This window comes from Bufo bufo, chromosome 6, assembly GCF_905171765.1.
Source record: "Bufo bufo chromosome 6, aBufBuf1.1, whole genome shotgun sequence".
NCBI classification, from domain to species: domain Eukaryota; kingdom Metazoa; phylum Chordata; class Amphibia; order Anura; family Bufonidae; genus Bufo; species Bufo bufo.
This window is the reverse complement of record NC_053394.1, coordinates 346,196,334-346,217,689: the sequence shown is the minus strand read 5'-3', so window position 1 is coordinate 346,217,689 and position 21,356 is coordinate 346,196,334. Positions and strand designations below refer to the sequence as shown.

At 43.3% G+C, this 21,356-nt stretch overlaps 1 protein-coding gene across 4 annotated transcripts in view; it reads right to left on the bottom strand.

The window, feature by feature from the left end:
• LOC121004148 (protein-glutamine gamma-glutamyltransferase E-like) overlaps positions 1-19,436 on the bottom strand; it is a 59,332-nt gene extending 39,896 nt beyond the window's left edge. For 2 of the 4 annotated variants that reach the window (XM_040436283.1, XM_040436285.1), the window contains exons 1-4: positions 19,389-19,436; positions 6,084-6,272; positions 2,777-2,995; positions 937-1,055 (exon numbers count right to left, since the gene is read on the bottom strand). In XM_040436283.1, coding sequence (XP_040292217.1) covers positions 937-1,055; positions 2,777-2,995; positions 6,084-6,272; positions 19,389-19,395 — 534 coding nt within the window. In that variant the 5' untranslated portion in view covers positions 19,396-19,436. The remainder of the gene's footprint in view (positions 1-936; positions 1,056-2,776; positions 2,996-6,083; positions 6,273-19,388) is intronic. The other 2 variants (XM_040436284.1, XM_040436286.1) reach the window with 1 other exon arrangement.
• Positions 19,437-21,356: the final 1,920 nt, after the last annotated feature.

Genomic DNA, 21,356 nt, shown 5'->3' with positions numbered 1-21,356 from the left:
CTGGCCTGACACCAAAAACGTAAGCCTCAAGCTCTATACTCAACAACATGTGACCACAAAATTTGTCTATAATTATATGTAATCAATATCTATGAACGTACAGACAGAATACTCCACTCGTTACAAACAGTGGTGTATAATAGGCTGTGGAACTGAATGAAATACCTAAGAAGCCATGCAAATTGCACACATAGCTCTGAGGAGTCATACCTACTTCCTATCTCTCCTGTACCAATCTAGGAAAGCACAGCGGTCACCACACATGACACGGAAAGAGGATGGGTGGGAGGGGGGTTCGGGTGAGAGAGAAGGGCAGTCATTATTTCGGGCCAAGGAGCTCAACTCAAGTTATGTCTATAATATGAATTTTGGCACATATATTGGCTGCTCCTTCTGGCCAGGGGCAGACTGGCCATAGACCCTACAGGGAAATTTCCTGTTAGGCCAATGCCCAGGGGACCACCTGACCCCTCTTCACAGCCATCGGCTGGGTATATAACAATCTGATTCTCTCAGCAATAATTAATGCTTGGAGTATCAGGAACATATGCATTTGGCCGGTGACCACAGGTGCTGTTCTGATTTCTACTGTATTGCCATCCTCCGGACGGTGATACAGGTGGCAGTATTATGTGCTGCACTTGATATTTGGTTCTGCTGGGGTGGTATTTTGTGCTGCACTAGGGTATTGCTGGCCCTGCCTACTTCTGTTGTCCCTGCCTACATGTGATGGCCCACAGTCTGTCAATTTGAATCCATCTACAACATGAGGCCACTTTAGTTTTTTTCTAGGGCCACTTTAAGTTCCCAGTCTGTCCCTGCTTTTGACGTATACACCGAGGTGCCCATAGACTTTGACAACCAAATTAATACCTAAGTGTCCTCTAAACCAAAGTAGCTACTTGCCTTATTGCCTCTCTAGAGCCTGTTATTTACCTGTCCGTAGTTCCAGGGGATTGGAATTTTATTCGAGACTTCACCAACACAAATAATGCCAAACTCTTGTAAAACATATTCGTTTCTCTCAGCCGGATCTGCTAGATACACACTGTCAGCTAAAACGAAATTAAGATTTTGTGTTAAAACAAGCCCGACCTGCTCTAATATTCACACGTCAAGTCACCGTCATTTTCTAAAAGTGCCAAACTCATGACACATATTCCCAATACTACGCATTATAGATCCTGACTGGCAGCATGTGAGATCATATTGTGTACACCATGTGCATAAATTAGTATACAGCGTGTGGAGATTGATGCCAACTGCCAAGCCCTCATCAGCACATGAGCTCAGTCTGTACTTCTGATTGCTGTGTGGACAGACTGGGTATTTCAATGGGCAGAAGGTATGACACATCAATAGGAATGTGAACAAGTTTAATTCAAGTGTGAATGTGTATCTCATATAGGTGTTTTCAAGGTAGGAAATTTTGTTAAAAAAGAGGACAGACAATGTTAACAATAATAAAGAAAGATTATTCACATTCACCTAATCCCCACCACTTCCGTTCCAAAGATGGTCTACACCCCAGTCTTTTTGCAGTGCCCCTTTACAGGGGGAATCTGCAAATGTTATGAAATGTTGTTATTTAATGTTAGGTACACCCAGCATGACCTGGTATGTTGGCAGAGACAGGGTTAACCACCCTGTTCTTCACCTCTTGGCAGGAGTGAGCTAGTCTGACTTCCTGTCTAGAGGGAGAGTTCTAATCTAGTGAGGGATGAAGCAAGCCCATGTGCTCCTTCTCCTTAGGCCTCGGGATCCAGAGACTAACTGATCTCTGTGAAAGTTATTGCTTCTGCTACAGAAAGAAAGAAAGAAAGAAAGAACTTAGAATCTGCATGACCAAGCATAGTAGTCAATAAGGTAACCTGTGACTACAGCTAACTAGACTTTGCTGCTTGTGAGGGAATAAAGTTAAGAGACCTGTCACACTTAACCATATCCTGGCCAGACATGCCTCTAAAGACCTGTATCTTGCCTTGGACACTTCCACCGTAATTGCCAGATTATAGTTACAGTAGTAGGCAGAGATTGACGAGAGAGAGATAGACTTTAGCAAGATAGCATACCAAGAATACCATTATCTGCCACTTTGCCAGCCACCTTACCTCGCTATCTGGGGAAAGAATTTGTACTGTGTCCAGGTTGTTGTTGGAGGTACTACAACCCCTATTTTGCATTCAATTAAAAAGAGATGTTTATTGTTCTACCTCTGGACTGGTTTTCTGACTTCAGAATACACCACACATTGGCCAATCCACTACTACACCTCCTGCCAGGCACCCATACAACTACCAACATCAAGGGCACCTCAAATTACTATCAGGCAGGAGGGTGCACCCTCCTCCACTGTGATGCATCCTATAGTCAGAGCCACTGCCATTCCCATCCTTCACTCCTGAAGTGTTCGCTGGACTTTCTACTACCTGTCCAGGCTCAACACAACGGACATACGAAGAAAGGCCTACTGAGCCATTCTCTGCCTGAGATATGTTGCTGCTGATGTGTTGCTGCTAAGGACAGTGATTGCCTGACCTGGCCTTTCTTGGCATTTCCGAAAGTGCAGAGCAGCAGAGAAGCGGGCCAGCCTTATTAATTTAGCTATGCATGTAAAACAAAGAGTTTATTCAAGGGCCATCTCCATATCAATCCAACACGTGTGTCATGGGTACTGTTAGGCCATCTACCATTTGTGGTTTCGTATTAATGCCCTTGACTGTTCTCTCTTCCAACACTGTAAGTCTTGGATGGACTTTCTAGAACCACATCCTACCTGGAGCCCAACAGTTAAAGATCAACATAAACTCTCCAACACGTTTGGTTCCCCCATTAGTCCCCACGTGAAGAAGATAGCGTCCAATTGGAGCGTCATTCGGAGTGTGAATGTTCACAGTAATGGTAGCTGATCCATTTCCACTTCTTTGTGCTGACCAACTGTTGTCTGATGCCCTTGAGGAATCTGAGAAACTGTACTCCAGGAGGGAATTACCTGCCATAGCAAAAATAAATGATTATTCTTATATTTCTTCATCCTAAATGCTAAAACGTGCCTGTAAAACTGGTAGGTTTATACATCTTAACACCATAAGCATACTACAACCATGTCCAATAAGTATTTTATTTTTGTGTTTTCTTTAAATAAAAAAGGGGCCAACATTCTGTACTTACATACGCCAGCAGAGCAGGGGCCTATTTTGACTTTTGCTTTAGGTCTGCTACTGTTACAGTATAAGTATGCTCCTGTTGTTTGAAAGCTCTTTTTAGTGACAACTGTTTAGTGACCGGATTTTTATAAATGAACTATATCACTGTGTAAATTGGAGCACTACAAGAGAAAAACAGATCTCCAGCCCTAGAACGAAATACTGATATGTGTTTCCTTAACTTTTTTTTAGGCTCAACATTTCCTAAAATGTGTGGTTCAAGAAAAAAAAAATTTCATTATATTCTGTCCTAAGATGTCTATGCTATATTTGATTATCTATGGTCACCTAATGGTTGTGAATGTGAATTGCAGCACGTGAAGGGTTTTCCTAGCATGTTGCAATATTGTATTAAATTTCATGAAAAATTGGAGTCCCTAAACAAGTACAAGTAAAGGTAAGGGTGGACACATCTGTGTCAGGACTTTTTTAGCACAGAATTTTGAACCTACGGTACTTAGGCTTTATTTATCATACTGCATTATGACCAGACTGGACAACTTCAGGGCAATATTTTATGATTGCAGTTTACTCATTTTGGGTTAAAAATATTTTTTTCAATTGGTCTTTATTAAAAAAAAAAAAAATGTTCAGCTAATTTTGAAATACAAGGGTTAAAAATAAGTCTGTTTGCAAAGTATCACTTCTCAGTTTCATCAGCTGACGCCTCCTGTGAATCCTTCTCTTTGATTTCTTGACCTCATAAGCACTCATTACAGCTAAACAATTATCAAACTGATAAAACAATATTGCTTAAATTAGTGTTTATGAGGTTAAGAGATCAGTGATGAGGCTTCACATGAGCCTTCAGCTGACTAGACTGAGAAGTAATACTCTGAAAACATACTGATTGTAGCTCAGAAATGGCTGAACAATTTTAATAAAGACCAATTGAAAAAATGATTTTTATCCCAAAATGAGTAAAATGTAATCATAAAAAAAAAAATGCCCCAAAAGTGTCCATAGCCTTTAAGAGGGTTTTGCAATGCTACAATATATCATCATTATCAGATCGGTGGGGGTCTGACTGTCGCCACCCCTACTGATAATCTGCTTGAAGAGGTATTGCTGCTCTAGCAAGCGCTGCTTCCTCTTCAAAATTATAAGTGAGTAAAATAAATATATAAAATAAAAATTACCCGGGTGTCATCTTTGTTGCATAGGTGGCGCAGTCTAATTACAGCTTCCTCTATAATTCAAGTTAATGGGATGAGCAATTGCAATTACATTGCAGCGTCGCTGCAAAGTAGATGGTGTGCAGGTAATTTTGAAGATGAGGCAGCACTTGCTACAGCACCACTAGCTCTTCAAACAGCTTATACATGGGTGCAGCGAGGGGGGGAAAGGCAGGGAATGTGCCCCGGGTGCAGAGGCTGGGGGGGCGCACCCACCAACAATTAGTTTCTATAGTCAAGCAGGGATCAGTTTGCTCCCTGTTGCACCCTACTGATGAGCTCTCCCGCATAGCCGCACATTGTGCTGCAGGCTGTGTGGGTGGAGCGCTGAAAGCCCGGGAATCAGCCTCCTGCCCAGCCAGCAGCGCGATGTGTGTATGGGAGCCCGTCATGCTGCTGGATGTGCCGATCATCAGGTAAGCAGGTAAATATATATATTTTTTTTTCATGGAGCTGGAGAGGGCACTATGGGGGCACAGGGAGGACATAACCACTGTGAAGAGGCACAAAAGTGGGCATAACTACTGTAAAGGGGGTACAATGGTGGGCATAACTACTGTAAGGGGGCACAAATGTGGGCATAACTACAGTGAGGGACCACAAGGAGGACATAACTAGTGTGAATGGGCACAAAAGTGGGAATAATTACTGTGAGGGGGCACAAAGGTGGGCATAACTACTGTGAAGGGGCCACACGGTGGGCATAATTACTATGAAGGGGCCACAAGTTGGGCATAACTACTGTTAGGGGGCACAAAAGAGGGCATAACTACTGTGAGGAGGCACAAAAGTGGGCATAACTACTGTGAAGGGGACAAAAGGTGGGCATAACTATTGTGAGGGGGCACAAAAGTGAGCATGACTACTGTGAAGGGGCAAAAAAGTGGGCATAACTACTGTGAGGGTGCACAAAGGTGGACATAGATACTGTGAAGGGGCACAAAAGTGGGCATAACTATTGTGAGGGGGCACAAAAGTAAGCATAACTACTGTGAAGGGGCACAAAAGTGGGCATAACTACTGTGAGGGTGCACAAAGGTGGACATAGCTACTGTGAAGGGGCACACAGGGAACAGAACATGGGCAGTAGTACTGTGAGGGGCACAATGTGGATATTACTACTGTAAGGGGCACAATGTGGGCATCAATACGGTGTGGTAGCACTAAAGGGAAAACAATGCCCTAGATTACACTGGTATAGATTGAGATGGCTCTGTCTTCCAGGGCAGCACAGCATCCCCTGCTGGGGATTTCAGAGTGGCAGTCACCATCCCTCCCTATGTGATTATTGTTTTTTATCTATCACCAAAAGGACTTTGTTCTGGATCCGGCAGACATCACGCCGACATGCCAGCAACTCCCTGGATGAGGTAGGACCAGCTGGTCTCTAATTTATTGCAAGGAGTATCGGTAAGTGTGCCGCTTTACTTTTTCCTCTTTATGTATTTGAGTGGCATGTGTTCAGGAGGGGGGGGGGGGGTACACGATCCTAAATCCTTGCCCCTGGTGCAGGAAAGCCTAGCTACAACTCCGGCTTATCGGTGGGGGTAACAGGGGTTGGACCACAACTAATTTGATATTAATTACTTATCCTAAGTATAGGTCATCAATATTGTAGCACTGCACAACCCCTTTAAGGTAAATTTGCCAATTACTGAATAGGGTGGTGATTCTAGCAATGCTTGTAAAGTTATACTTTTACCTCCTGATGAAGTGACCAGAGAAACTGTGAACTGCAGTCTATCTTGCTCATTTACAGATCCACTAAAGGTCAGTGTCACGCGGAAATCTTGACCCCTGCGTACAACCAGGTCATCGCCTATGTAGGCACCGCAGTTGTGAGCTTCTTTATTCTCTTTCAGATGAAAGTCATGGTTGGTAAGTTGCAGAGCTGAAAGACAATTTATGATGTTACATGCACAGTATGTTTCAGGAACGTTCAGTGTATCGATAATCAGGAAAGTCCATGACACAATGACTTTTCACTATGTCTCCTGCCTCAAGGTTGAGTCTATTTTCTATGAACATGTATGGAATTTTAGTCAAACTCACAAAATCTTTGACTCAGCATTGCACATTAATAATAGGTGTGTAACAAAGTGGGATGTTTGATGGGTCAGTACCAATTATATTGTATTAATGTCTGTGAATATGGAAAAGTCACAGCGAGCTCATATGATCTCTTGGGGAACTGGTGTAGCTAGAGTAGAACAACCACAGAAAGGCCTGTGAAGCGTTTAGTCACTTCTGTGAAAGCTGTCTCCCCTGCTGTACCTCAACAAGAACTGGACGGAGGGTGCTGTGCCTCACTGGTGGAGACCACCTCACTTTGAGAAGAACCAAAGATGGAGCAGACTGAGGAAACTGTCTATACAAATACTGCTTGTTTCCCATAGCAAGCAATCACAGGACAGCTTTAAAGGGCTTCTGTCCGCAGAAACATGGGCATCAATCTGGCTGACATTAGCAATGCGCTAAAGTGAGATGAACATACCTATCTTAGTACCATCTCGCTATGTGTCCCCGTTATTGAGAAAAAATAACTTTTATTATATTCCAATGAGCCTCTAGGAGCAAGGGGGTGTTGCTCCTGCTCCTAGAAGCTCCGTTCTCTCACCTCTGGTCACACTCTGCCAGACTTGATTGACAGGGCCAGGCAGAGTTTACGTCATCATCCTGCTTGGCCATAAGTTTGGGTGAAATCTCCAGTCGTTCAGTATACAGTGCAGGAGTAGTGAAGAAAGGATGCTCACTAGCTAAGAGCTACCTTACTGCGCCTGCGCAGGATACTTCAAAGTGCACTCTCTCCTCTTCAGTGATGCTGCATCGCTCTTCTTCCGGGTGTACTGTGATGTATCCTTTCTTCACTACACCTGCGCCTCATACTAAACAGCTGAAGATTTCACCCCCAACTCAGGGCCAGGCAGAATTGTGTGAACACTGCTTGTGTAGTTGGTATTTAATCTGGCATTTGTGATAGAAGTCATCACTTGCAGATATCTTGAAAAGATAACAGTGTCCATTAGGAAGGACAGCAAAAGCAAAAATCTCTTTTTTGATTTTTAGTTTGTGATTTTTCCAATAGGCAACTATACAAATATACCTTATTTTTACAAGCAACCAGGATTCTTTTTGCCTGTTTCTCACTAACTTTTCTTTTAGGCAACTACCTTACATCTGATTCATGTTCTGTGATTTAGTTGCTTAGGCCACTTTCACACAGTATTTTGTCAGTGTTTGATCAGTAGTTTCCATCAGTGATTGTGAGCCAAAATCAGAAGTGGTGCCAGGGGTGTAAATTTTTGAATGAGCTACCCTCCCCCAGCAACTTCTTTGCAACTCCTAACTCCTGTGCAACACCCACTCATGAGGCTAGTCAAGATTGCGCTGTCAGACGAGAGCTGGCAGCTGCTCCGTCCGTTTCCTATAGTGTCACTGTATTTACTGTCATTGTATAAGACTGTTGAGGGGGGCCTTGACAATAAAATGTTTTAGTCCTCCACCTCATCGGGCCCCTTCTGAGTTTGTGCCCCAAAGCAGCTGCTACCCCGCTTCCCTTATAGCTATGCCCCTATACAAATATAAGGTATAATTGAAAGATTCTGTATTTTTGACTCGCATCTAGTTTTGGCACACAATCATTTATGAAAATCACCAATCAAACATTTGTAGTACTCCAGACCGGGGGGTACTACTATAGTATCTTCAATTGCTGCATGTTATATGTAATGTTATGTATTTTTCATACTATGCCATTTAATCCAGCAAGGGAGGTAATCGTTGGCAATGGTTTGCAGGAACAGAGTTAACCACCCTGTTCCTCCCCTCTTGGTAAGAGTGGGCTGGTCCAACTTCGTGCCAGGAGGGGTAAGTCAAGTGTAGTGATTCAGAATTAGGAGAAGAGGGGACAGACAAGGTCCTGTTCTGATACTGGGGAGTCAGGAAGTAGCTTTTAGAGCGCCCACTCCCATAAACCATATATTTTTACCTGTGAAGGAAGTTCAGGAACCAGATACCCCTCTCCTGCAACAATAACTGCTAAAGACAGCCTCATGTAAAGCCTTGAGATTCCAGACAGCGGAGTGATCAGTGAGTTACAGCTTTACAGACACTGCTGCAAGGTGAGGGATAACAGCTCACACACCATCACCTACCCAACAACCACTAGGCCATTATCAACTAAGTGCAGAATTGCAGCCATCCAAACAGCTGCCAAACTTCCTCATCTGGTGCCAGAGACTGCACTTTGTATTTACTGCTGCTGTCACAGGCCACACGTTATGTTTTGCACTAAGTAAAGAGAGACTATTATATGTTTACTCCTGGCCTGATTCTTTGATCTACCACTTCACTGAATTGACTCCAGGGAGCGACGGCCTGAGGGAACTCACTGTAACACAACGCTACATCAGGGCCACTACCACTCCCATCCTCTGTACCAAAATTGGCTCGCAATCGATGATGGAAATTACTTAACAAATTAAGGCAGTGTGAACTAGGCCTAGGACTTTAGCTTCCCCTTTTCTTTGCCACCCTCATCCAGTTTTCTGTCATCTATCATGAGTTTATTATTCTGATGGGTTGGCTGATCTCATATCCGAAGTGACCAAGACAGCTTCAAACCACCCTCTTCTTGCATGCGCGGTAGGATTGGTACCCGCACCTGTTTCGCTGTGGGTGGAAATTCCTCTGCCAGCGCTCACAACAGCAGAATGCAGCATCCCTCACAGCAAGGCCTGGAAATGCTGGTAAAATGTCTGCCATTTTGTGTTTGTATGGAGTTCCCTCTTCAAACACTGGAGCATGAAGGCTCCCATTTGCACTAAATTGGAAGCGGTGGAGCACCCTGGCTGCTGCTCATTGCCCAGGAGAATGTCGTCCTTGGTCTTCTCCCTCCAGCCACGGACAACACCAGGGATCCCAAAAAGTCCCCCTCAGCCTGCTCTTCTTGCTCATCCTCCTCCCTCCAGCCACCATCCTCCTCTGACTCCTCTTCATACTCATGCTTACCTGTCTCAGATGGAGTAGCCCCCCCTGGGAATTCATTCAGCATTACGACTTCCTCATCTTCCAGTCCTGCTCCTCAACGGCTTGATCAATTACATGACTCAATGCATGCTCCAGACAAGAAGGTGTAAGGTACGATGTCAGTGATGATGTCCTGGCTGCAACTGAACAGTTTGGTGATCTAATCAAATGGCCGCAGAAGTCTGCATGCATCGCGCATAAGCAGCTACTGGCATGGTGAAAAGAAACCAAGCTCCCCAGAACCTGTCCTGCTGCAGAGTTCGTACAGGTAGTCATTAACGGCACGTTGCTGCTGGAGCAGCCTATCAAGCATATACAAGGTGGAGTTCCAGCACGTGGGGCTATCACGAATCAGACGTCTGACGGGCAGGTGGTGTCACCGCTGAACGTCAGAAAGGCGAGCCATGGCCGTGTAAGATCTTCTAAAATGGCCAAAGATTTTCCTGTCCTGCCGCAAGACGTCCTGGACCCCAGGGTATTTGGCAAAGAATCGCTGCATGACTAAGTTCAGGATGTGTGCCATGCATGGCACGTGTGTCATTTTTCCCTGTTTCAGCACACTCAGCAGATTTGCACCGTTGTCGCACACCACTTTACCAACTGTCAAATTGAGCGGGGTTAGCCACTGATCGGCCTGTGACCGCAGAACTGAAAGCAGTGCAGGACCGGTGTGGCTCTTGGCTTTCAGGCACAACAGCCGCAGCACAGCATGGCATCATCTCACCTGGCACGTCAAATAGGTTCTGAGGAGCTTGGGGGGTGCAGCGGAAAAGGGGGTAGCAGTGGAAAAGGAGGAGTCAGCCGAGAAGGAGCTGGAGGATGGAGTAGGAGGAGGAGAAGAAGAGGCAGGCCTGCATGCAATCCGTGGCGGTAACACCAAATCCACACGGGTGCCACGGGTTACATGCTTGACGGCTGTCAGAAGGTTCACCCAGTGGGTAGTAAAAGTTATGTACCTTCCCTGCCCGTGTTTGCTAGACCACGTGTCTGTGGTCAGATGTATCTTGGCACCGACACTGTGTGCCAGAGATATATTCACTTGCCACTGAACCTAGCCATATAGCTCTGGGATGATCTTCTTGGAGAAATATTCCCTTTCACGGACCTTACACTGCGGTGTGCCAATGGTCACAAATTTTCTAAAGGCCTCCAAGTCCACCAGTTTATAGTAAAAGGCAGGCTAGCAGTTCCGGCAAGCCAGCAGCCGTTGGGCAAGAGGGTTATCTGGTGTCATCAACTTTTTAACATCGAACATTTGGGCAACAGAAGCTTGTCTTGTGCCAGACGAATGCGACGACAGCACGGTGGAAGGTGGAGTGGAGGACAAATGGGAGGAGAAGAGGCAGGACGCTGAGCGTCGGGAGTGTGGCTTTGTGGGTTCTGACAGAGTTGCTCCCACTTGGCTCGGTGATGGAAGGCCAGTTGCCTTCTTAAGGCAGTCGTCCCTAGGTGAGTGTTGGGCTTACCACGACTTATTCATTGATAGCACAGGCTGCAGATGGCAACACAAGCCCACACTGCGGAGCCATGTGCCGGCGTCCTGGGAGCGCAAGATGTGACTCGCTCCAGATATATTTGCAGTCTGCTTTTTGCTTCCTGTGCACTGCGAGTTCTGCCTGCTTCTCCTCCTTCTCCTTCCTATCTGCTGCTCCATCTCTCCCTCTGAACTCCCCTCCTCTTCCTCTCTTGTGGGCACCCATGTGATGTCCATCGACACGTCATCATTGTCACCTTCACCACCACTGACATTAGAGATTTCGGGTACTGTCGTCAGAATGCTGGGTGGCGGCCATTGCTACCTCCTCTTCCTGATTCGCTGGTGGTGGTGTCTTTGGGGGTGCGCACAGCAGAGATTGAGGAGGGTGCAGATACAGAGGATGAGGAGGGTGCAGAAGAGGAAGGCTTAGTGAGCCACTTAACCAACTCTGGTGCGTCCTTTGACATAATCGCATGCACCTTCTCGAATCTTCCCATTTAGGCTCCGGCCTGGTGCACCTGTCCGACCCCTACAACCCCTGTGGAACGGCCTGCCTCTTCCTCTGCCTGTCATTTTCAAATGACCCTGTGACAAAGTCCCTAGAGAAGAGCAGTATTTATGGAAGCAGGTATATCGCAGGGCTCAATCAGTATTTTGTGGAAGCAGGTATATAGAACCCCTTAATCAGTATTTTGTAAAAGCAGGTATATCTCACCCCTCAATAAGTATTTTGTGGAAGCAGTTATATTGCACCCCTCAATCTGTATTTTGTGGAAACAGGTATATAGAACCCCTTAATCAATATTTGGTGGAAGCAGGTATATCGCACCCCTCAATCAGTATTTCGTGGAAGCAGGTATATAGAACCCCTTAATCAGTATTTTGTAGAAGCAGGTATATCGCACCCCTCAATCAATATTTTGTGAAAGCAGGTATATAGAACCCCTTAATCAGTATTTTGTAGAAGCAGGTATATCGCACCCCTCAATGAGTATTTTGTGGAAGCAGGTATATCAAACCCCTTAATCAGTATTTTGTGGAAGCGGGTATATCGCACCCCTCAATCCATTTTTTTGGGGGGCAACAGGTATATCACACCCATTGCAAATATTTCTTCCAATAACACCTGCAGTATCGCAGCAGAACCGCACACAACTGCTGCACAATACAAATGCACTATAATATACTTTCTATGTTAGAAAGTATATTATAGGTATATCACACCCCTCAATCAGTTTTTTTTGAGGCAACAGGTATATCACACCAGTTGCAATTAGTTATTATTCCAATAGCGTTTGTCCCTCTATATTGCTGCGGTATCGCAGAAGAACCGCACGCAACTATTGCACATTACAAATGCATTATAATATACTCTCTATGTTAGAAAGTATATTATAAGTATATCACACCCCTCAGTATATCACACCTATCGATAGCACACCTATACCAGTCCTTAAAAGGACTTTTGTGGCCCTATTAGCTAGCGTTTGGTGTCCCTAACAGTCTGTCCCTGCTCCACAAAGCAACCTCTCCCTACAGTGGCAAAACGCAGAATGTAAAATGGTTGCCAGATCGGGTTCTGTTATAGGGTGGGGGGGTGTCCATGTGCTGAAACGTCTCAATTGGCTTTCCTGTCCCACCTGATGGATGTGTCATGGGTCAAAGTTCGGCGCAATGCAAAATAATATGGCGCATGCGAACATTGCCATATGTTCGGTGAATCGCAAACTAGCAAAATTTGCCGCGAAAAGACCGCCGGGCGAACCGCAAGGCCATCTCTAATGCACATATCTTGTACTCTCCTCGCTGCAGGAGACAGGCTAAGCTGATATATATGGGTCTGTTTGGATTCTGTCCTCTGCAGTGTGGAAAGAGATCACCATATGTGAGTGCTTCTGTCTTGTTCTAGTAATCGTAGCGGTCTCAGCGTTAGGACCCCCACTGACCAAAACTTTGTCTCAGTGTCCCTTTAACAGGTGAGATTCAGAGTCCTCACTAGACTTCTGCCGCCTGTGGGAGGAATAATTCAAGATGGATCATACTTTCTGAACATAATTGGGAAGGTATTTTGATGTAGTGTTCCTACTGAGCTGTTTTATAGATGGCTTTAGAACATATTAGGAATTGGATTTAGGATTACGTTATTTTTGGATGAACTTGTAAAACACAGGCATAGACACTCACAGGTCACATAATGAAAGTTCTGGATTGTCATGTTACATATATTCTAGCTATGTAGGTCAGGCCACCTGAGCATCACTTACAGCTTTGTTTTCTTAATCAAGAGAGGTTCATTTTCTTGCCACATGTCTATGAAACACAATCTGCTTCTCTATTATATTTGCTGCCTTTAATTATCATCATTAAACACAAGCTAGTAAAAGCGAAAAGGAATAAAAACATAAGGCTGGAAATGTAAGGTGTGCCACAAGACCATACGCACATTAATAAGCTTTAATTGCACTATTTAGTTGATTTGTTTCGAGTGATGCTTTTGCATTATAGATTTGTGCTATTAGGGTTAGATAGAAAAGCAAAAAATTAGAAAGTGGAGGATTGCAGAGGTAGGGTTTTTTACACTTGTAAATAAATGTTAGAATAGTAGAAACTGGGACTTTTTCTGTATCAGCTGCATAGCAGCCCTGTCCACAAGATACACTTTGGCCTCCTTAAATGCTTGTTTAGCTGACGGCTATATCTCCAATCTTCTCCATTAACATGCAGACTCAACTCAGCTGAGCGTGCATGTGTCCTGAATGAGAAGAGAAAGCCACTGCCAGACACCTCTAGAGTAACTTATCTACCCAAGGACAAAAATATTGAACAGTTGAAATCCAACTGCCTGATTCTTATCTCCGGCATCTTCCTTCGGGGGAGAGTCAGGAGGCCGCCATATGAAATGGATGTTCGATCACTACCACTGAAATTTCTGTGTTCTGCTGCCAGTTATCTAAGGATACGAACACATGATTGGGTTTCCTGATGCAATTTTGGAAGCCAAAACCAGGAGTGAATAAAAAAAAAAGACCAGAATTTGTATCTGTCCTTTATACTCCTTTTATGATCCACTCCTGATTTTGCCTTCCAAAACTGCACCCAGAAACCTGACCATTTGGTCCTAAAGTGTATGGTCAGCTATACTCCATGAGCTTTGATTGACATATCATGAATGCAGACATATTCAGCATACCTCACATTTGAGATACTGGAGACCCCAAACACAATGGCCTAAGAAAAGGACCTTTCAAATAGTTTGCTTAGGCTCTGTTCACATCTGCATCATGGTGTATATGGGAATCCATATCACTGTGCCAGTTCCATTGTATGATGGGTCAACTGGTTTCCATCTAGGTTTATATTTTTTACATCAAGAATAATGGTGTAAGCTGCATTATTTTCCCAGAAACCTTGGAAACTTTAAAAAAACAAAAAACAAAAAAACAAAAGGCAGCGTGGAAGAATGCTGTGTGAAATTTGCATTGATGAATAGGTTGAGACCATGGGGGTTTGGGGGCTCTAAGTACTCACACATCTGTATGGTATATGACAGGCATGGCCAACCTGCGGCTCTCCAGTTGTTGTAAAACTACAACTCCCACCATGCCCTGCTGTAGGCTGATAGCTGTAGACTGTCCGGGCATGATGGGAGTTGTAGTTTTGCAACAGCTGGAGAGCCGCAGGTTGGCAATCCCTGGTATATGAAAACAAAATAGTTTTTGTGGATTCCCCTTTAAGTTTAATTTTAACTCTAATTTGGCTACATTTCTCCAGCTGTGGAAACTTGTGGAAACTCCATTGTCTCTTTCTTGGTGTTTTTTTGGACTGTAAAAATGGCCATGAAAATCTGCCATTTTTAAATGAATTTTATGATGATGTTTCATGAGAAAACATCTGAAAAAATGTCATTCAGGGAGCAAATGATGGTAGAAAAATAAAAGAAAACTGTGTTTGTAGGGCATGTTACAATTTCCTATTGGCCATCATGTAATGTGGCCGCAGCATTATTATTTTTTGTTCTGAAAAAAGGCATACAAATGAGCAGTTTTTTTTTTAAAAAGACCACTCTTGGCCATCTGATAGACATTGTTGTTCTTAATATCACTTTTCTTTTACTGTCTAATTTTCTCATTTTCACACTATTAATATCTTCATGAATAAAGAAGATTTTGATTTTCACTTAGACTCTATATCTAGTTAGGAAATCTAAAATTAACTATTCATTATTTAAAACGAAATGCGTATTTTTGTTTTTAGAATATTCTGGATTTGTCAAATTCCAACAAATACTGACTAATAAATTAAACAGCATTAGTATGGTGTTTATTGATTTATTTATTTATTGATTTGATGCCACCGTAAATTAATTACAGAGTATATAATAAACCGCATTTGTTTTACAAAAGGAATAAGAGCTTAATTATATTTACCCTTCAGTATGACGAATGGGTATTATCAGCAGGAAAAACTATTGATAATTATAATGGAGATGGTTAAAAAAATATCAATGTGTGACTTAAGGAATATGAAAGTAAAATGCACTTGAACAGTAGCATTCCCATAGTGACATTTCCATAAATTATAATTAAGGTTAAAAAAAAAATGCACCCTGGACCTTGATCAGTCTAGAAAATTTCTATAGCAACTTATTTACAGAGGTTGTCCTGTGTAGGAGACCTATTTTCACAGCCCTTCTCCAGGGTACAGATATTAATGACATCTTCCAATTCGGTAATCAATATCAGATCGGTGGGAATCTAACACCCAGCACCTCCACTAAACAGCTGTTTTATACTGTCGCATTGCTGGAGTTTATACAATTTACAGGGCAGAAGCATAAGGCTTCATACACTGTCTAAATTCTGGTATCGGCTTACTGAATCTCGGCTCCTGTTCACTTGAATGAGAGCTCAGCTGCAGTACCCTGGCATAGCCATTACACAGTGTATGGAGCTTCCTACCTCCAGCTCCGTACACTGTAGCATATAGGAAATAAAAACAGCACTACTGCTGGCACTACTGTTTCACCTCTTCTGGCATCACAGAAAGGAGCAATATCCCGTATAACAGGCCTTCTGATATTTGCAAGCAAAAAGAGTCCATAGAAATGTGCAACATAGATCAGAAATGAGAGGCGGACTCACCGACATCTTCTAAAACCTTCTCCTCTATTGTATCCATGATAAAACATGCGGTAGATGGTGGGGAATGAGGGCGGAAGGCTTACAACATCCACAGGCAGAGGTGAGCGGTGGCTGCCGTTTCGCACTTCCGAGCTTCCTCAGGCCACTACGTCATGACACACTGCGTCTCTCTTCTTATGCCTCGATCCAGGGCAGCCTGAAACAGCTGATCGGTGGGGGTATTGGGTGCCAGATCCTCACCAAACTGATATTAATGACTAAATCTAGAGAATAGGTTATCAATATCTGTAGCCTGGAGAACTTGTTACATATACCTGTATATTGCTTATGGCAATAAAGTGAAGATTGTTTTGTATCAAAGAGTTCTACTTGGATGTATGGGCCTATAACCCAGGATAAGAGCACCACCTCCTTTCAGAATGCTGGCTGATTATATCTGCAAATACATTTTTCCTGTGGTGGCACTTGCAGGGCAATTGAGCACTTTCTGCCAGGTTTCTCCATGGATCACCGCGAGAGATGGCCTTGCGGTTCGCACGATGGTCGGTTCGCAGCGAACTTTGCTCGTTCGCGATTCGCCGAACATGCGAACATACGGCGATATTCACGCCCGCCATATTCTTTTACATTGTGAAGAACTTTGACCCATGATACATCCATCAGGTGATACAGGACAGCCAATTGAGACGTTTCAGCACATGGACATACCCCCTACCTTATAAATAGACCCGATCTGGCTGCCGTTTTACATTCAGTCTTTTGCCAGTGTAGGGAGAGGTTGCTGTGTGGAGCAGGGACAGGCTGTTAGAGACAAAAACGCTAGCTAATAGGGCCACAAAAGTCCTGGTATAGGTGTACTATTGATAGGTGTGCAGTACAGAGGGGTGTAATTTCTAACATAGAAAGCATATTATAGTGGATTTGTATTGTGCAGCAGTTGTGTGCGGTTCTGCTGCGATACTGCAGCTACACAGAGTGCCAAACGCAATTAGAAAAAATTATTATAACTGGTGTGATATACCAGTCGCCCCCCAAAGAAACTGATAAAAGCAGGGGTGTTATATACCAATAATATACTTTCTATATAGTGCATTTGGGTACAGCAGCATTTGTTTGCGGTTTTTCTGCGTTCCCTCTGCTACACACAGTGACAAACGGTATTGGAAAAAATAATTATAACTGGTGTGCGCATGCGCATACGCGAAAATTATATTGCCGATATTTCGCATTGAAAAAAATAATGAATGGAGATCGCAAATTCGAATAATACATCTGGTATGTCACTGTCCGTGTTGTGGGACTATTTGTGCACTTCTAGTAATTAGTTATTGGCTGCAAATATGAGCTGAAGGTGTTTCTGGTTCGCCTGCCATTAAAATGAATGGGACCCTCTGCAAACTTGCGGTTCGCGAACATTTGATCACGTTTCGCGCGATCGTGTTCGCGAACCGTCTCGGCAGATGTTCGTCCATCACTAATCACCGCTGATCATTTAGATCCGAGCAGTGGGACATCCACTGATCAGTTTATTGACAAGATCCAACAACTTACTTAAAAAGTGTTATAGTTTACACAGGCAAATAAATTGCATATAACAAGCACCAGTCAACGATATACTGTAGCAAGTCAGTCAATGCTCATTTACTTGCACCAAAATGTGACAACAATCATGGACGATGAAGTGATCATCCATTTTCCCCTCTCTAATATCTTTTAAGAGACAGGCAGATGCAGGAATATGCTGCCCATGAAAAGAGCAAATTATTTTTCATTGTGCGTTCCCTGGGCATTAGAGATGAGCAAATCGATTCCAAACTAATTGAATTTGACCTGAATTTTCAAAAAAATTCAAGTCAAATCAAAATTTTTTCTGGGCGATTCAATTCTGGAGAATTTCTCAAAATGGTGGCATTTTTCAATTCAGAAGACAGGCAATGTGTGTTACCGGTACATTAAAGGGCTTGAAATAAGTTGCCTACAGTCATAGAAGACCCCATAACTTTTCAGGTCAATTGTAGCCCTTTAGGTTCGAGTCCAATTAATTCGGACCAAAAGCAACTTGCCTGACTGATTAAGCCAAGCTGAATCAAATTCACTGATCACTCCTGGGCATGTTAACACTGATTGTGAATGATTACTCTGGCGATTATTATCCCATTTAAATGGGCCTTTAGTTAAAACATATCAGATCTGTAGATTTGATTGCTTAGGGCCCATTTAAATGTACTATTATATGCCAGCCATTTAAATATATAGACCAGTTTTGACAGAGCGAGAGCTTCTCTTTGTGAATAGCCTTCCACTCTGGACTAAAAAACCTCAAAAGGGGGAACCCCGCTATGACTTCCATATGCCCTTATAGAACATAAAAAATGAGTTATCCTCATTTAAAGGGAACGTGCCATGTTGCATATACAGTTCAATCTGGGGGCCAGCATGATGTAGAGCATATTGATATATAGGTTTCTGTGAAAAGATTCTGTATATCATTAAAGTCCCTGCTTTTTTTATGCTTAAGAGTCCAGTGGGAAGTCCTTCTGCCCAATGGACTACTAAGGAGTGCCCAATGGACTCCTAAGCATCAAAAGAGCAGGGATTTTAATTAATGAAATACACAAATCCTTTCCTAGAAAACTACATATCTCCTCAGCTCCTCCTGCTCTACAATATACTGCCCACAGATCACACACTATATTCAACCTGACAGGTTGCCTTTAATATCTATGAGCACCTTCAGGATAACTTTTTATGATTTCATATTGCTCATTTTGGGCTAAAAATCATATATTTCAATTGGCCCTCATTAAAAATGTTCTAACGTTTTCCAATAAACTCATTAAAGTGATTAGAATATGGCTTAAATGAGGTCAGGAGATCAGACATAAGGCTTCACATGAGCCGGTAGCTGACGGGAAAGATGAAGTGATACTCAAACAGAGTGATTTTTAACCCCTGTAACTGAAAAACAGCTGACATTTTTTCTGAAGACCAGCTGGAAAAAATACTTTTTGGCCCAAAATTAGTAAAATGCAATCATAATAACTTGCCCCGAAGGTGTTCATAGTCTTTGCCAATAGCTAATATTCTAAGTTGCTTTCAAAGAGACGTGAAGACATGAAAAAAGCTACATAGTACTGTACAATCCTGTCTGACCCAATATCATTACAAAGATAATTTTGGATTCTTCCAGTATTTTCCATTTACACAAAGAACACATCAGTCAATTCCCAGGACAACAAGCATCTTCACCGTAGTCATCCACTATAAACCCCTCTTATCTGGTATAGTAAATCCACACCTCTGAATTCTCAGCCAGTCTCCCAAAATGATTTCTTTTTCCATTAAAAACCCTCTGGCATACCTGACATGTTGTCTGTGTCCTGGGATCCCGGGTATATGACTGTGACTCGAGCACGCACAGCTAACATATATAGGAATGCAGCCGCTCCTAACATTTTAATTGCTATAATTTTTAATGAGCTGGGTGGATCCTGTATTTTATTGACTTCTTACTATTATTCAAAGCGTCTACTTACTGATGACTTGTGACGGTTGTTTCTGTATACCAGATTGCAATGTACAGTTGTAGCAGAGCTGAGACTGTCATAACTCATGTTAACAATGTAAATTATGAGTGATTTCCTCTAGGATATGTACAGAGGAAATGATTACATTTAGAGACGAGCGAATCGAATCCCACAAAGTGGAATTAGATCCGAATTTCAGTATAAATTCTATTTTGCATAGAAGCCGAATTTCCTCGTGCTTCGTGTCAGTAAATCGATTTAACCTGAAATAGTATAAAAAACGAAAAAATTCAAACTTACCTCCTCCATTTGCTTGCGACAGACCGCCAGCATCCATCTTGCTTGAAGATCTTAGCCGAAATGCCGCGTGGCGCGAGATTGCATCATCACGCCGGCTGACATGATGATGTCATATGTCACCACGCCAGCCAGTGTGATGACGTAATCTCGTGCCGCACAGGATTTTGGACGAGATCTTCAAGCAAGATAGCGGCCGCCAGCCCATCGCGAGCAAATGGAGGTGGTTAGTTTGATTACATTTTTTTTTATTATTAATTTTACACTCAGATGCCGCAATCAGGGCTGCCAGGCGGAGGCTTCCGCCCAGCGGTCAGCCCGGTGACGTCACCGGCACTGATGGGCGGGTTTAAGCGCTGCCCTAGCCTGTAAAACAGCGGAAGCCTCCTCCCAGCAGTGTGTTATTGTAAGAGAGCCCTTGCCCCGTGGGATCCTGCGCAGGGCAAGGGAGAGCATCAGAGCATAAAATGCTCCAATGCTAACATCAGGGGGCTGTCTAAGTGAAAATATGGGTATGTTCCGGACAACCCCTTTAAGTATGAGGCACCTGTGGCCTAATTGGAAGCATGGTACACGACTGCAGCCGGCCGCATCCCAAACGGCTCACGATCACACTGTGTGGCCATACCTCTGTAGTTAAGGTGCAAAAAACAGATGCCCATTAACAATGAAGACCGACTAAACATTGCGGTCCTAATTAGTACATTAGAACCCGCTGCAACTCCTATGCCCTCACAGTACTCGCCCACAATGCAGCCTCACCGTGTGGTCGTACCCTTACTGTCGGCTTGTAATGCTTTTGACACATCAGAGCGACAGGACAGCTGTTTCGATCAGCGGGGGGAAGGTTGCTGAGATTCCCTCATCTTTTGCTAAAACAAAAGAGTAGAAGTACTCAGAGTGCTGTGTCCCTTCTTTTCTGATCATCTCTGCTCAATTCTACTTGAAACGATGTATGACCTCAGTACACGGACCACCATGATCACAACTTATGACATATCAAAAGTTTTATAAAATGGCAGGTACACTGTAAACGACAGATCAAAACTTACAATAAATGCACGGCACCATGTAGGGCATCTTTGTGACTATGAATTCCAACAAACTGTATGTAAAAAAAATACACTGCTCAAAAAAATAAAGGGAACACAAAAATAACACATCCTAGATCTGAATTAATTTAATATTCTTCTGAAATACTTTGTTCTTTACATAGTTAAATGTGCTGACAACAAAATCACACAAAAAAAAAAAAATGGAAATAAAATTTTTCAACCCATGGAGGTATGGATTTGGAGTCACACTCAAAATTAAAGTGGAAAAACACACTACAGGCTGATCCAACTTTGATGTAATGTCCTTAAAACAAGTCAAAATGAGGCTCAATTGTGTGTGTGGCCTCCACGTGCCTGTATGACCTCCCTACAACGCCTGTGCATGCTCCTGAAGAGGTGGCGGACGGTCTTCTGAGGGATCTCCTCCCAGACCTGGACTAAAGCATCTGC